Source organism: Desmodus rotundus, chromosome 7 (assembly GCF_022682495.2).
Source record: "Desmodus rotundus isolate HL8 chromosome 7, HLdesRot8A.1, whole genome shotgun sequence".
NCBI classification, from domain to species: Eukaryota; Metazoa; Chordata; class Mammalia; order Chiroptera; family Phyllostomidae; genus Desmodus; species Desmodus rotundus.
Genome location: NC_071393.1, coordinates 128,489,620 through 128,507,156, shown reverse-complemented (window position 1 = coordinate 128,507,156; position 17,537 = coordinate 128,489,620). Strand labels below are relative to the sequence as shown.

The 17,537-nt window shown below is 41.0% G+C and overlaps 1 protein-coding gene across 6 annotated transcripts in view; it reads left to right on the top strand.

Annotated features, from left to right (window-relative positions):
• The first annotated feature begins 644 nt into the window (after nt 1-644).
• TC2N (tandem C2 domains, nuclear) overlaps nt 645-17,537 on the top strand; it is a 36,497-nt gene continuing 19,604 nt past the window's right edge. The window contains exons 1-5 of one of the 6 annotated variants that reach the window (XM_053928234.2): nt 689-847; nt 3,149-3,253; nt 7,588-7,665; nt 11,469-11,591; nt 12,848-13,081. In XM_053928234.2, the coding sequence (XP_053784209.1) occupies nt 11,525-11,591; nt 12,848-13,081 (301 nt within the window). In that variant the 5' untranslated portion in view covers nt 689-847; nt 3,149-3,253; nt 7,588-7,665; nt 11,469-11,524. Of the gene's footprint in view, nt 848-3,148; nt 3,254-7,587; nt 7,666-11,468; nt 11,592-11,647; nt 11,935-12,847; nt 13,082-17,537 lie in introns of those variants that run through there. The other 5 variants (XM_053928235.2, XM_053928233.2, XM_053928236.2 and 2 more) reach the window with 5 other exon arrangements.

Here is a 17,537-nt window from a genome sequence, read left to right as displayed (position 1 = left end):
TAGGAGTTCATTCAACAACTTTCCAACTACAGAGTTATGATTCCCACCATGGGAGGCAAAAATGACAAGGGTCAGCCAACTCCTTGCCAGGGTGCTAGATTCCAGCACAGAATGGGGACAGCGCCATTGTGGTGGATTCCCTTAGGATCCCTTTCAACATTCCTACTGCTGGCAAGGTGCAGGCAGACGCAATACCACAAAAGTGAAGAGATGCGGGCTGATTATCAAATACATTATAATTAGGATATAAAAACACTAAAGTCCAGTAACACCACAACTAAGAAGGTTCTGTGCTCCCCCTGCCGCCCCCCAAAAAGGGTGCAGAAATATCTCTGGCAAATATCTATGCTCCTTCCTTCCCTATTCAAAGAGGCTCATCAGGCCAATGGTTTTCCCCCTATTCTTCTTCTATCTTTTATCTCCCTTTTAATCCCTCAAAACACTCCAAACTCTGCCTGGCTTCACCTTGACCTTTCCAAAGCGAGTTGCTGAGAGCCGGGGCTGGAACAGGCAGACTGGGAGACTTGAGTCGCACGCAGGCGCAGTGCGCTCAGGTACACGGCTCCACGGCCCCGCCCGGCCGCGTCCCACCCCGCCCCGCAGCCGGCAAACCCGACGGGAGGGCGGGGAACCTGGGGAGGCAGGGGCGGGGCCTCGGGACGCTGCCTGGCGAAGTGACCTGAGAAACGATTCACGGGGGCGGCGACGGCAGAACGTCCTCTGCGTGGACCAGGTAACCCGCCCGGGCCGCGTGGCGCAGCCCCCCGCAGGTGTGGAGCAAGGGCGCCCCGAGAGCCGCGCGTGGAGACCCCGGCGCCGCGGCGTGGGAGGCAGACGGAGGGCCCAGGTGCGCTGTCGGGGGCGCTTCTCCCGGCGCGCTGCGTGGCGCGGGCCTCGAGTGGCCCCCGCCCTGGCCTCCGGGGGTCCTGCGCGCGGGGCTGGGTGTGGGTGTGAGAGCGGCCCGGGCCCCAGCGCCGAGAGCCCCGTCCCGCGCCTCGCGAGGCTGAACGTCCTGCGACTGTTCTGCTGGTTTTTTCGTCTCCTTAAACTTTTAAAAAAAGGTGCCCTTCGTTGCGGGCCCGGGTGACTGTGTCCGGGTCTGCTCTCCGGAGGCCCGAGGGAGGCTTACGGTCGTCGGACAGCCAGCTGCGATCTCCGCGGCCTGGAAGGCAGTGACTCGCCCTGTGGAGCAGGACGGGTTGCGGAGTTCACCGGTCCACTCGGGGGAACCCTGGGCCGGAGGGAGGGGAGCCCCCCGCCCAGGTGGGCTCTGGGCCCGGGAAAGTGGAAGGGGAAGCGCACCTCCTTTGCCCGAGAGTCAGATGAGAACTGCTTAGCAGAGTGTTTCTGAACTTTTGGGAGCGGCAAAGAGGTGTTAAAACGTCACTTTACTTTGGTTTTTGCAAAACACAGATGACCTACCCAGCTAGATTAGATTTCGCATCTGTTTCTCCCAGTGTTGTGTGTGTGTGTGTGTGTGTGTGTTTGCAGTGGATTCCTTAAGTAAAGGAATATACCATTGCACACAGACGTCCAGGTACAGGCAAGAGAGATGCCAAGCGAAAAACACGGATTCCTGTAGAATATTTAAAATACAGCATATGAAAGGGTTGCTTTTGTTTTTAAAATAGTATACTGATTCTAAGTCCAGGTAGGCAGTTAATAGAGTTCTGTTAAAAAAAAAAAAAAGCCTGGAAATATTGATAGTTAATACCACCACCCCCAATTTACCAATTTAGTATTTTGATATGTACCTTTATCAAGGTTAAAAATTGCTTTTTCAGAAGGAAATGTTGATATTGCTTGCTTTTGAGAGCTGGGATTCCAGGGTTGCTTTCGTATCATGTTTTGTATTTTGTCATTTTTGCTAATGACTATGAATTTACCTTCCTAACTGGAGTAAAGACTTCATAAAAATTTGTGCTTTTTTTTTTTTACCCTCTAAGAAAAGGATTTTAAGGATCTCTTGTATTTGATTGGCTCCTCTTGAATTATAATAATTCAATTCATACATTTAATTTAGGGGTAAAACTAACAAATTGATAGACTAATCGGTGGGGACAAAATGAGTTGGAGGATCTGGCCAGACTTGTGGCAGGGCTGTCTGGCAGGCAGTTTATGGATACAATGTATCGGTGTCAGGATTTTCTGAAGTAAGGATCAGAATTGTAGATGTTGGAAGCATCTGGATGGTGGAAGTTAATTCTGTGAGAGTGGAAGAAATCGTTCAAGCAGAGTAAGAAGAGAGGAAGACCAAGGAAGGGGAATGCCCATGTTTAAGGCGTGGGTGGGCCCTATCAGGGAAGAAAGGAGGGAAAGGAGCAGGCCGAGGTGTCATGGAAGCCAAGAGAGGAAACGGGTTGGAGGAGAGAAATCTCGGAGTCAAAGAGTCTGAAGAATCAGGGACTTGGGAGCTGATAAGGTGCCTATTGGCTTTGCTAGGAAGGAGGGGTCGGTCATTGATTTCAGCAAACATAATTTAAGTAAAATATGGCTGGAAGCCAAATTGGAGTGACTTTGAGGAGTAAACAGAGGATGAAGAAAGAAAGATAGTGAGTGTTGAGCCCGTATTTTTTTTAAAGAAGTGACAGGGTGGTAGAGGGGACTTTAAAGTCAGATTGGAAGGAAGATGAGAAACATACCTTTATGTCAAAATGCATCTCCTAGCACGGTTCCGCCCTCGTGGTTAAGTAGCAACAGCTGAGAGCAAGTAGCGGCGCGTATGGATGGAGTTACAGTACTATAAGGGTGTTCCGTATCCCCCCCATTCAAATGACGACACTATTTTGGTGTCATTTTGGTCTGTCGGGCTCGGGGTTGTTACCAGTGTTAAAGTCGCGTTGTAGCTGTTGGAGTGCATTTCACTGAGTCCCAGGGCACTGACTGCCAGCTCACTTTTAATCCTGCGATTCTGTGTGTCTCAGCGGCTCTTCTAGAACCCTTCCGCAGAAATCGTACGTTTCGCCTCAATCAGAATCCATGAGGCATACGCCAGCTAGGGCCTTTGCTTCCATTATTGTTATGCATTCCGGGGAAAATGCCCTTAGATTAAAATTTCTTTGTAATGAATTCCACTTCAATCACCATTGAAAGTTTACATTTTTTTGTTTGTTGTTCAGACAAGTAGTTTTATATGTATTTTCCTTAGGACTGTGAAAAGAGCTAAAATGGGAAAGGCTCATCATTGAGGGTGAAGGAGCTTGTGAACGAGCTTGTGGAGCAATGGGGACTCTCATACTCTGCTGGTAGTACTGTAAGTTGGTGCAATCATTTTACAGAACTCTCTGGCAGTATCTGCTAAAGTGAAATATGTGCATAAATCATGTCCAAACTATACCTGACCAATGTCTAGAGAATGCCAATTGGCATTCGAAGTACAGAACACAGATCAGTGGTTACTCACGGATGGAGGCAAGGGAAAGTAAGGGAGGCTGCGTTAAAAAGCGGTATGACAAGGAAGCTGTGGGGGATGATGGCTGTGTTCATTTTCTCGATTGTGAAGATGCTTTCCTCAATGTATACATATGTGTGACTCATGTAATTATATTTAAATATGTGCCATTTACTGTAAGTCAATTGTACCTCAATAAAGCTATAAAAAAGAGTAAAAATAGAGAGCAGAAGAAAGCACAGCATTTAAATAGTAATACACAGTTGACACTTCGGCAGTGCGGAGGTTGGGGCGCTGACATCCAGTGCAGTCAGAAATCCGTGTATAAATTTGCCCCAGAACTTAACTGCGAATAGGCTACTGACAGGAAGCCTTACTGATAACATGAACAGTCAGTTAACCCATACTTTGTATGTTATGTGAATTATACACTGTATTCTTATACTAAAGTAAGCTAGAGAAAAAATGTTATTACAAAAATCATGAAGAAGAGGAAATACATTTGCAGTATTTATTGAAAAGTAGCCACGTATAAGTGGACTCATGCTCTTCAAAACTGGTGTTGTTCAAGGGTCAGCTCTATTTCTCCCTCCCTGTCCCCTCTGCCCTTCTGTCCCCTCCCCTCCTCTCCCATCTGCAAGAATGTCCTTACCTTCCTTACTAGGAGTGGAGTTACGGGTGTTCAGTTTTGCTGGATGACACTGGCTTGTTTTATAAAGTGGTTGTACCAGTTCATACTCTCCCAAGCTGTGTGTTAAGTGTTTGCTTTGTTCCCTTTCTCAACAGCATTGAGACACTTGTACAATAACATTTGTATTGGACTGAACTTTTTCTTTTCAACAATCTGGTGGGTGAGGAAATGGCACCCCATGGGGAGTTAATTTACATTTCCTTAATTACTGATGATGTTGAACGTTTTGTAATTCCTCTTCTCTGGGATGTCTATTTATGGCTTTTGCCTAGTTTTTATTGTTTTTAAAACTTTTAAAAATGGATTTCTAGAAGTCTTTTTTTTTAAAGTATACATATTCTGTGTACTAGTCCCTTGGCAGTTATACATGTGGCAAGTATCGTTTTCCTAGTAAGTACCATATTTTGCCATGTATAAGGCACAGCCACGTTTTTGGCCCAAACTTTCAGGAAAACACATCTTTTGTTTTTTTAATTCAATTTTTTATTGATTTAAATTTAGATATTTTCTTGTATTAAAAGTAATTTTAGCATTTATTTTTTGAACATATTATGGTACAAGAAATTTTATGTAACGAATAATCACAAAACACAAGAACAGATACAAAGTATTTCAGGTACTGCCCATGTATAATGCACATCCTTATTTTTCCCTCAAAAATTGGGGTAAAACATGTGTATTATACACGGCAAAATATGGTAGCTTGTCTTCTTACTTTCTTCATAGTGGTTTTTGATGGACATTTTCTATGGTTTAACATGGTTGAATATGTCATCCTTTTCCTTACGCTTAGTGCTTTTAGCATCTTGTTTAACCAATTTTTCCCTTTCCTTGGGTCATAAAGCTCTACTCTGTTATTTCTAAAAGCTTTAAAATGTTGCCGTTCATATTTACATCCTTAATACGTGTGTAAGTGATTCCTGTGTGGAGTGAAGTGGTAAGGTCTAGTTCTTTTCTCCCGTGTGGGTAATCAGTTTTCCAGTGTTACTTATTTTCCTTTCGATGATATGTGTCCCGTCAACTCCGCGTGCACGTGTGTATGTTTCTGCGTGTGTTTCCTTAGGTCCTTTGTGTGCCCTTGCTGCTGTCTTGTTTACTGTAGTTGGACAAAGAGCCTTGATACTTAGGAGAAAAAGTCCGCCACCCGTGCTGCTTTCAAAACTGGACTCCCCCTCAAACTGGTGTTAAATTTTCTCTAAAGTGAACTTTTTATGGTAGTATGTGTTATTTAAGCTTCAACATCTCTACAGTAATCTTACCTGAGGTCCTAAGTAATACTGAAACTGTTTTACCGTGTCCTAACTCACCAGAGTTAATTTTAACTTGAAAAGCAAATAGAGGGTTTTCATTTGGGGCATTATAGTTAAGATAATGGAAGAACTCTCACACTGAAAGTAGCCAAGAATGCTGTGTTAAAACAAATTAAATGGTAGTTAGGAGTTGATCTGTTCAAATCTAAGAGAAAGCAGAAAACCTGGGAGACTCAAGGAGCCCCGAGGGTGTTTGCTCGCCTGGGAGGACTTGATTGGGTTATAGAGTAAGAACTCGGGGGCCTGCAGGACCCAAGGCACAGTTAGCAGCCAGCACAGGCCTTGGTCAAGGTTAGCTAAGTAGAGACTTCCTGCCATAATTCCAGGATCCCAAAGGCCCGTGATGTCAAAGATGGAAACTCACTCTACCTCCTTCCAGGATCTGCAGTGAAAGTGCCTTGACCTCAAGTGAAACAGGAAGAAAGCCTGTCCCTAGGGAGTTGCTGCCACCAGACCACGGGAGAAACTGACATCACCGTGGTGGGCTTAAAAAGTTTCAAAATGTGAATTTTTAAAATCCTTTTATACGGAGGTATAATTCACTTACCACAAAATTCACCCTTTTAAGGTGTACAGTTCAGTGTTGTATATTCACTAAGCTGTGCAACCGTCATCCCTGTCTAATTCCAAACCATTTCCATCGCCCCAGAAAGAAACCATGTACCGTTAGCAGTCACTCCTGGTCCCTTCCCCTCCCCCAAACCCCGGGAGATCACTCATCTGCGTTCTGCCAATTTGCTTACTCCGGGGGCTCCTCATGAATGAGCTCACACGGTGTGTGCTTTTCGTCCTGCTTTGTTCACTGAGCATCATGTTTTTGAGGTTTATTCATGTTGTGGCATGAATCAGTACTTTATTTCTTTTTATACCTGAATAATATTCTGTAATATAAATATACCACACTTTGTTTTTCTGTTCATTAGGAACGGACATTTGGGTGGTATCCACTTTTTGGCTACCGTGAGCAATGTGCTGTGGGCATTTGCGTGGAAATAGATTTCTCAGTCTCATAGATACGTTTACCTAGGAGTGGAATTCCTGGGTCATATGTTAGCTCTGGGGGTAGTTCTTGGGGAACTACCAAATGGTTTTTACAGAGTGGCTGCACCATTCTCACCTCCACCGGCATGTGTGAGGGCTGCAGTTTCTTCACATCCTCACCAACGCTTTTTTGTCCGTCTGTCTGACCAGAGCTGTCCCAGTGTGTGTGAAGTGCTATCCCACTGCGGTCTGATTTGCATTTTCCTAATGACTAGTGATGTTGAGAACCTTTTCATGGGTTTATTGGCCATTCATTGATCTTTTTTTTTTTTGAATAAATAGCTACTCACATCCTTTGCCCACTTTAAAATTGGGTTATTTGTGGAAGCATGCATTTAAAATCATCTGGTAAGCAAATGCAAATATTCTCTGTAGGAGTATACTTTCCATCTTTGACTTAAAGTTTTGAAGTCAATGAACATTAATTTCTTGCCAAAGATAATCCAAGTACACAAGGAAATAAGACAACTTGAGCAAGAATCAGCAGAAACAATAAATAATTATAAGTAAACTTACAAAAGCTTTATATATTGATTTGCTGTCATAGATTATTAAAATAATTATGATGGGCTATTTTAAGTATATAAAAGACAAGGTTAAAAATAGATGCAGGGAGCAGGAAGCTTAAAAGTGACAGAGATACAGAGCTGGTTAAAAAAAGAACAATGTAATTTCTCTTCATGAAAAATGCAGTAAAAACTCAAAACTCACTTGTTGTGTTGAACTGCAGATTCTGGGATATAGACCAGAATAAATCATTCAGAACACAGCTCAAAGAGATGGAAATGGAAAATATAAAAGAGATTAGGAGACGTGGAAGTTAGAATGATCAGAATGAGAAGTTGTAGTGAGGAAGTCTAATAAATTGGAGTTTCTGAAAGAAAGAGAGAGCAGGCAAAGCAGTATTTAAAGAGATAATGAAGGAGAATTTTTCAGTACTGGAAAATCTACCGGTACTGGTGGAAAGGCATCAATCCATGGGTGGGGTATTCCTTGATTGCTGAATAGTATTTCATCGTACAGACGTAGTACAATTTGCTTATTCACCTGTCGATGGACATTTGATAGTTTGGGGCTATTTCAAGTTGAGCTGCCATGGATGGTGGTGTGCAAGCCTTTGTGTGGATAATACTGTTTCTGTTTTCTTGATCTAGGAATGGGATGTCTTGATCAGATAAAGTAGGCGTGAGCTTAATTTAAGAAACTGCCAAACCATTTTACATTGCAACCAGGTGAATATGAGAGTTCTACTCATTCTACATGCTTGCGAATTCTTGAATGGCTAGTCTTTGCAATTTTGCCCTTCTCAGTAAGGGTGTAGTACTATCTCAGTGTAGTTTTAATTTGCATTTTTCTAACGACTAATGGTGTTGAACATAGTTTCGTGTGCTGTTTTGTCTTCTTGTGTATTTCTTTGGAAAAGTGTTTGTTCAAATCCTTGCCTATTTTTAAATTATGATTTTTTCTTTTATTGCTGAATTGTAAGTCTTTCATATATTCTAGATATAAGCTCATTATTATTATTTGCAGATTTTTCTCCTACTCTTTGAATTGTCTTTTCATTTTGTTGATGGTGTCTTTTGAAGCACAAAGTTTTAAACTCTGATTAATGTATCAGAATTTTGATATTTGATTTAATTATATCTAAATTTTCTTTTAGCACCACACTTTTGGTGTCATATCTAAGAAATCGGTGCCTAGCCCATGTTCCCAAAGAATGAATTACTTCCATGTTTTCTTCTAGGAGTTTTGTAATTTTAACTCTCACATATAGGTGATCAATTTTGACTTAATTTTTGTGTATAGCATGTGGTAGTCATCCTTTTTTTTTTTTTAATGTGGATATCCATTTGTCCCAGCACCACTTGTTGAAAAGACTGTTCCTTCCTCTTTAAAATTTCTTGGCACCTTCATTGACCATAAATGTAAGGCTTCATCGCTGGGCTCTCCCTTGTGCGCCATTGATCCGTACGTCTGTGCTTATGCCAGTATCACCGTCTTAGTTACTGTCGCTCTGCGGTCAGTTTTCAAGTCAAGAAGTGTATCTTCCAAATTGGTTCTTTTTCGAGATTGTCTTGGCTGTCTGTTTTTTGCATTTCCGTATGAATTTTAAGATCACTGTTTCTGTAAAGAAGCTGAAAGGGATTGTGTTAAATCTGTAGAAAATTTGGGGAGTATTGCTATCTTAATAATTTGTCTTTCAACCCATCAAAATAGGATGTCTTCATTTCTTGAAGTCTCCTTTAATATCTTTCAATAAATGCTTCGTAGTTTTCAGTGTACAAGTCTTACACTTCTCTCGTTAAAGTATTTCTAAGTATTTCAGGGCTCTTTTAGATGTTATTATGGATAGAATGGATTTCTTAATTTCAGTTTTAGATTGTTCTTTTTCAGTGTATAGAGATATAGCTAATTTTTTTAACAGTCTTATATCTTACAACTGCGTGCAACTTGTTTATTTCTTCTAATAGTTTGTAGTGGATTCCTTTGCTCTTTTTATTTACAAGATCAAGTTGTCTGTAAATAAGGTTTTACTTTTCCATTTCCAGTATGGGTGCCGTTTATAGCTTTCTAGTCTAATTGTGCTGGCTATAGTCTTCAGTCCGTTGTTGAACAGAAGTGGTGTGAGTGGGCATCCTTGTCTTTTGTGGGGGCTTAGAGGGAAAACATTCAGTCCTTCAGCACCTACTGTGATGTTAATTGTCGCTTTTCATAGATACTCTTTATTTTGTTGAGAAGATTCTCTTCTATTCCTTGTTTGATCAGCTTTTTTTTAAATCATGAATGATTATTGGAATTTTCATATCTCTTTTGTCTCTATTGAGATGATCATGTGATTTTTGTTGCATATTTTATTGCATAATGTATTACATGAGTTGACATTCAGATGTTAAACCAACCTTGCCATCCTAGGATAAATCTCACTTGGTTATGATGTTTACATGTTTCTGGATTCGGTTTGCTAGTATTTTGTTGAGAATTTTTGTGTCTCTATTCATGAGGGATGTCCCTCCTTTCACATTTAACCTATTTGTATCTATATTTAAAGTACATTTCTCGTAGCCAGCATACAGTTGGGTCGTGGGTTTTTAGCCAATCTGACAATCTCTGCCTTTTAATTGGTACATTTAGAGCATTTATACTTAATGTGATTATTGCTATGGTTAGGTTTCAGTGTATCATTTTGCTGTTTTTTATTCATCCCACCTGTTTTTTGTTCCACCGAGAGCATATGCTTACTATTATTTACTGTTCATCCCAGCTGTTCTTTGTCTCCCCCCTTTTTTTCTGCTTTCTTTTTTATTAAGACCCTTTTTCTATAATTCCATTTGATCACCTTTTTGGCTCATTAGCTAAACCTCTGTTTTCCTATTTTAGTGGTTGCTTTAGGGTTCACAATGCACATCTTTAACTTTGCAGGCTGTTGCAGACACACTGCTGTGAGCTAGTGCCAACCGAGGCCGCCCACCAGGTGCGGAAAGGCCCCTTTGGAGGGGTGCCAGCCTGGGTGGGTCCTCAGGGAAATGCCAGGGTGGGGCGAACAGTGTTAGCAAGGTTAACAGAGAGTGTCAGTAATGGCACCTGTCAGCATCAGCCCAGCTAGGAGGAAAGAGAGTAAAGAAAGGAGGGGGGGGAAGTGGCACCCACCAGCACTTCTGATTCTGGAGAAAGACCCCTGTCCCTCCAGCACATTAGCCCATGTATCACCTTCAGGTATGACCCAGGTGCTTTTCAAACTGCTGCCTCTGTTCTTGGAAAGAGCACAGTCTTGGTTTCCTTCAGCCGTCTGTTATGGTGGCTCCTCTTCCTGGTGCAGGTCCCCAGACTGGGGCTTGGACCTCTTGCTCTCAGGTGGGGGAATCTCCACAGTTGTGATATCCCTCCCACTTGTGGGTCACCACACAGGGATTGGAGGGTCGGGTGGGTCCTGACTAGACTGAGTCACTGTCCCTCCCACTGCCCTCGCTGTGGCTTTTTCTTTATATCTGTAGTTGCAGAAAATCTCTTCTGCTAGTTTTCAGTTTGTTCTCGGAGATTGCTATTCTATATGGAGTTGTCGTTTTGGTGTCAGGGAGAGGAGGTGAGCTCAGGATTTTCCTACTCCACTATCTCAAACCTGAAAGCCAGGAGCCTTGCTCTTGGATGCCAGTTTAGCTTGTCTGCGCAATGTCATTCATTGCCATTGGTGCACTGTGCCTGCAGCAAACGTGTCCCCTGGATGTGAAGTTCTTTTTTTTTTTAAATTTTAATTTTTAATTGTTATTCAATTACAGTTGTGTGCCTTTTCTCCCCATCCCTCCACCCCACCCCAGTTGAACCCCCTGCCCTCCCCCACCTCCACCCTCCCCCGTGATTTTGTCCATGTGTCCTTTATAATAGTCCTGTAATCCCCTCTCCTCACTGTCCCCTCCCCACTCCCCCCTGCCCATTGTTAGATTGTTCTTAACTTCAATATCTCTGGTCATATTTTGTACAGTCTTATATTTCAGGTAAATTTTAAACAGACTCCCTTTTTTTCTAATATATCTTATTTATGACTTAGCTGGTGGTGTGTGCGTGTGTTACAGTGTTTAAGATACATTTTTCCGTTAGTGTAATTCTAAGCATTAAACCATCTCATAGAATATGAAGGTATTTGTTTATTGGCCCCCATGATGGAGTCTTAGGGTTACCAAGGGAATTGATTTGGAGCAAGTGAAATTTTTCTCACACTTTTTTTATGAGTGCCATTTTATGTTTCAAATTTTGCTTAGTCATCAATTGAGATTTATAAGGCTAAAGAGAATATTGAGAGTGGAGATTTCCTTTTTTCCAGATTAAAACTGAAATTGTTCATTTAGTAATTTTTCAGCATGTTATTTTATTAACTTGTAAGGAGCCCAGGTTGTACGAAAATTACACATAGGAACAAAAATCTATCGTCCTCTAAACTTTTGAACATCTTAGAAAGGCGGAGAATATGACTGATTGTATTTAGTGATACCCAACAGCATTAAGCATGATCATTTTAAATTGTTTTCTCTTCTGCCAACAGATTAATATTAAAATCGGAAAGTTGTATGTTTTGCTCGATATTGGAAATTGAATGTGATGGCAACAGAATTTGTAAAGAGTTGCTGCAGAGGGTGTTTTCATGGCGAAACGGAAAAGCACAACCGTGAGTTGCATTTTGCTTTGACTTCAGCAAACATGTATTTGTGGCATTTTGTCATATAAGGGTAAATGAGACATATCTCCTAACTCCACGGGAGAGGCAGAAACCTAAGGCGCCCTGGGCGGTCCCGTGAAGAAGACGCAGCAGGTGCGGAAGTACGAGGAGGACTGCAGCAAGCTCAGTGGGAAGAAGGAAGGGAAGCTGAGCATGGACATGCGTGGTACAGGTGGATGAAATATAGACGAAGGCAGGGAGAGAAGTACTGTGTGTGTCTGCAGGACAACGCACTCTGGCAAATGTCTTAATGTCCATTTTATGAACAGTGCATTAAAAATGCCTATTGCAGGTGAGTGGCCCGTGGAGGAGGACACGTGGAGAGAAGAGACCCATAAACTCATCAGGACTCACATTTATCCAGGAGTCCTGGAGATTTCCCTTCCTGTTGTGTGGTTTGCTCACCTCTTCAGGGCTATGACTAGAACTTTATTTTTCATTGGCTCGCTCTTGGATTTCTTAGTCTAGAGCATAGCTTCCTATGATATTTAAGTATGAAGGCTTCTTTTTTGCATTAAAACATTTTATAAATCAATACACAGTGGTAATTGCACTTTTATTTATTCTACAGACTATACTGATTATTTATAGATTAACTCTGGGTGTCCCTTACCTCCCCATCCTAACTCATGCATTTTAGGAATCACGTGTCATGTTAGAGAATGGACAACATAGGTCAGAGATGCCAGCACAGGGAGAGTTGCTATTATATTTGGGTCAGTGTATGTTTTATTTTGTGATTGGGTGAAGATTTCTGTAGACTTGGAGACCTAAATTCAGCTTATTTTTAGAGTTGCTTTTGTATTTAAGACTGATGTTCTCCATTAGTATTGATAACAAGAATTGCTTTGTTGAGAGTAGTTTTAAATGACTAGATTTTACTTGAAAGTGTTGTGTAATTAACTTGAAAATAAACTTGCTTTCCATCTATGAACTCTGTGTGGAAATGAGACTCTATGAACTATGCTTATCATTATAATAAATGAATATTCTTTGGCAGTCACATGCTAATTGCTCAAACGTCGGCTGGACAGAATGGATGCAGAGCCCAGATGTCCTTGCTAGGACGCCAGAGTGGTTTATGTATCAGCAGTTTGTTCTAAAATGATTGAATAAGTACCAAAGCATGCTGGGGCGGATTATTATATATAAATCTACGTGCATGTTTGTGATTTTTGTCTTTCCTCCCCTTCTTTCACACGCAGTCTCCATGGAAAGGGACTTTAAAGCCGCAGTCTCAGATTGCTACAGCCCTCCTGTCTGTGTGCCTCCGCTGACCGCCGTCTCCATGAAGCCGCAGGTCGGCTGCACCGAGGATTATTTACTTTCCAGATTCCCCCCTGATGGCAAACAGGTACCGTTCGTGGTGCCCAAGTTTAAGTTGTCATACGTTCAGCCCAGGATACAAGGAATCCCTTCACATCTAGAGGAACTTGAAGGTAAACAATAAAGTGGCAGGTTTAAAATCAACATGCAGCTTTGAAATGCTATTATTGTGTTCTTCTGTATCTTTAACATAAAGATACAGCTTTTATACACAGCTTTTATATTTCCCTTTTTATGTTTTGTTCTTTCTATGGAGGAACTCAAGGTATAGTGTCTGATCATAATACAACACATTTGTATGTAGATTTGGCCTCTTTTGAAGGAATACTATAATCATAGCCCATCAGTTACCCTTTACACGCCTGGAAAGAAAAATAGAGGGATTATTGTGCATTTGATTAGTAAACATAGGGAACATTTGTCTACTATCTTCTAAAGTTCAGTGTCAAAAGAAATAAGGAAGCAACACAGTAGTTTTCTTCTTTCTCACCTTTCTACACTGCTACACTTCCCAGTCTGTAAATACACGTGCCAGTCTAAACAGCTGCTTGAAGGAGGTAGATCCACTGACTGAATTTTGGCTGATGTAGAGGCCACTAGACTAATGAAGAGGAAACAACACGTAACTCTTGTATTTAAAAAAAAATTGTTTTAGTGGATTGAAGCAGTTAGCCACAATGATTATTTTCCCTCAAAATTTTATTATAAAAAGTTTCAAACATACAGAAATATTAAAAGAACTTACTGGTGAATATCCATATACATGGTCTGTCCAGAAAAAGTCCAGGCATTGTTAATATAATGAGAATGGTTTGCATGACATCAATGGCAGCCAAGGAGAGTGGACTGGAATGCACATACGTGAACAAGGACGCCTTCACTGTACTAGTCAGTGGGGACGGTAGACGCCGTTGAGTGAGCATGTGTACTGTGTGGCCATCACATTCCAATGATTGAGCAAGGAGAACAATGAATCTGCACCCAGTTTTGCATTAAGCTTGACCATTCCTCTGTGGAAACTATTGGGATGATTCAGAGCCCGCAGCTCTGGGCAACTGGTGACTGGCAGCTCTATCATGGCAGCACTCCCACTGATGCATCACGTCTCGTGCAGACTGTTTTGGTGAAACATCAAAGCACCCAGGTGACTCACCTCTCCCTACAGGCCAGATTTGGTGTCCTGCACCTTCTGGATTTTTCCAAAACTAAAATCACCTTTGAAAGGGAAGAGATTTCAGACCGTCCATGAGATTCAGGAAAATACAGTGGGGCAGCTGATGGTGATTGGGAGAACTGTGTGAGGTCCCAAGGGGCCTCCTTTGAAGGGGGCTGAGGCGTTATTATCCTGTGTACAATGTTTCTTGTATCTTGTATCTTCTTCAATGAATGTCTCTCCATTTTTCATCCTACATGGCTGGATACTTTCTGGACAGACCTCATATCTACCGCATAGATTCTTACATTTACACTTTCCTACACTTGTTATCACATATCTGTCCATCTATCCATTCCGCTGTGCGTTATTAATCTATTTTGTGGGGGAGAATGCATGTCAGAGTAAATTGTGGACATCAGTAGACTTCCCTCAAAGTATTTACGCATATACATCATTTACTAGAGTTCAGTGTCTGTTTAGTCTTCTTTCAACAAACACTTTATATACAATGAGCTGCCCAAGTTTTAAGTGTGTAATTTTTGAGTTTGGGCAAATGCATATACCAGTGTAATCAAAATTCCTATCAAGATCTAAACTATTTCTTCAAATATTTTTTTCTTTCCCATCCTTTCTCTTTTCTTCTGAAGTCTAATTACATATATGTAGGACCTTTTGATGTTGCTTTAGGTATCTCTGAGACTTTTTTCCCCAATCTTTTTTTCTCTGTGTTCTTATGATTGGATAATACTGATCTGTTTTCAAGTTCATTGTCTCTTTACTTTGTTATCTCCATCGAGCTGTTAAGCCCATCCGGTGAATTTTATATTTTAGACATTGTAATTTTTTGCCGTAGAATTTACATTTGGTTCTTTTCTATAGTTCTGTCTTTGCTGTTGTTACTTTTTATTATTGTGAGCCTATTTTCTTTTATGTCTTTGGGCTTTAACATCTTTCTTGTTATTTTTTTAAAAGATTTTATTTATGTATTTTTAGAGAGGGGGAAGGGAGGGAGAAAGAGGAGGAGAGAAACATTGGTCGGTTGCCTCTCATATGTGCACCCACCAGGGACTGAACCTACAACCCAGGCATGGACACTGACCAGGAGTCGAACTGGCTACCTTTCAGTTTGCGGGACGATGCCCAACCAACTGAGCCATAGTGGTCAGGGATGAGCTTTAACATCTTTGTCTACAAATTGTAACATCTAGGTCATTTAGGTTTGGATTTTGTGTATTGCCTCTTTTTTTTTGAAATGGGGCATATTCTCCTGTTTCTTTGGGGGTAACTTTGGATTGTATTCTGGATGTTGGATGTTATGTTGTAGAGACTCTAGAATCTGTTTTATTACTCAGAGGATTTTTTTCTTTTTTCTTTCTTTTCTTTTTTTCAGCAATTAACTTGCGTGGACGCTGCAACTTTGGTAGTGGCAGTGCTTACCTCAGCATAGTTTTATTATCCTTAGTTGGAGTCTCTCCCACACATGTGTGGGTCAGGGATCAGCTAGGTATGTGAGCAGACTTTATTCACATAATTGGGGGTTTTCTCCTTTCCAAGATTCCCACCTTACTTTCTAGCCGCTGTGATTGGCCTGAACTTTGCCTTCTGGTTCTTCAGGCCAAAAAGACTGGATTTTCTATTGGCGTTTTATCCGCTTGCTCAGTGCTAACTTTGGCCTGCCCTTTAAGGCTAAAGTTCCTTTTTTTCCAAGAGTCAAAGCCTGTCCAGGTTCTGCAGTCCACTCTCCGGTGCCTTCAGGGTTTTTGTAGGTTGGTTTGTTTGGGTTTTGGTCTAGAGTTTAGTGTCGGATCTGTAGGAGAGGAGGGCCTCGTAGGAGTGATATATTTTTTCAAACAAACAAGGAAAGATGAGCCCCATGCCTTGTTTTTCATGTATCAGTAGAGTCTCTAAAAAACAGTTTTTAAAAGCTCTGGCTCACAGGATACCATGATCAATTGCTTTTTCTTTTCCGCTCATACTTGTTTAATAACATTAGGATTAAACTATATAAACAGTCTTGTCATATGTTTTATTCACATCATATATTATGAACATGTTTTCAAATTCATTGCTTTTTAATGGCTCCATGGTATGAAATTACATGGGTGAACCACAATGTAGCTAATAAATTATCTATTTTCAGACATTTAGGGTATTTTATATTTGTTTGTTTCTTTTAATAATCCAAAAATAAGTAAGAAATACCTATCTGGCAATGTGTGGTAGTTTTTCTTTTTCTCTTTTTTTTCACTGTATCACTAGAAAACATTACTTTTGAGTTGAATAAGTAAGGAATTTGTTTATACTTAAATTACAGCCTCACTGAGGATGTAGTGAAGCCATCTGATTTTTAGCATATTGGAGAGAGAATTGCTTTGTATACTATAGTCAAGGAGGTGGTCTTCATACCTAATTATAGAAGTAAAATGTATGTAAGCCGTATGTGTAGACACCTCCGTGAGTGATGAGCCGATAGGGAAATTTAGAAAGAAAGATGGCAGAGCAATATGAATAGTGGCTAAAGTTATGTTTCAAACATTTGAAGTTTGTTTTGTTTCATTGCCTGCTTGATGACGAGTCCGCTTTGATGACAGACTCTGTCATTGACATTTTAGGGGCTTGCGTTATCGCCTGTCTTCCTATCCCCTATCTACCTACCCATCGGAGAATGCCTTTTCATACTGAAATTTTAAATAGGGCTTTTGAGAGGTGTAGACAATTTTGTTACTTTACATTCAATTTTATAGCACTGTGGTCCTCTAAATTGAGAGAAATTCCTCCTGAACTTAAAACATGATATCACTGTGTGCCGTTTGGGGAAGGTTGGAATTCTGTAGTGGCTTACTTATAAAGGAAACGTGAAATCAGACCATTCTTTTTTAGCCATAGCCGTAAAGGTAGTGAGGCATTCTTAGTGCTACTTACTCTTGACAGTGCGGTTCTCGTTACCATAAACAGACTTCCGTAGCAGCGTCCGTGTGCTGCATGATTCAGGTGTTCGCTTGTAGGGGCTCAGGCTCTTATAAGGCTCTCTGGCATCATAGCCCCCCTTTGGTGCCCCTCTGACTGTGGACTGTGCTTGGATTGCACACACAGTTTTCTGAATCAGGATGAGTGTAAAATCTCACCTCATCATCCCATATTTTTTCTTTTCTAAACTCAGTGTGAGACTGTTTTATCACTTAGCATAATTCAGAAAATACTCGTTTATACGGTTGGTTCCATTTAAATGGGACCAAAAGGATTAAAACATGGTAATAATTTAAATATTTGAAAATAACTTTATGTGTATGGATTATTTCCAATGTGGTTATTAGCTTTCAAACAAATTGATCTAAATATAAAACATGGTCTTCCAGGGAAGATGGAGGTGTAGGTAGGTAAACACGCTTTGCCTCCTCATACAGCTACAGCAA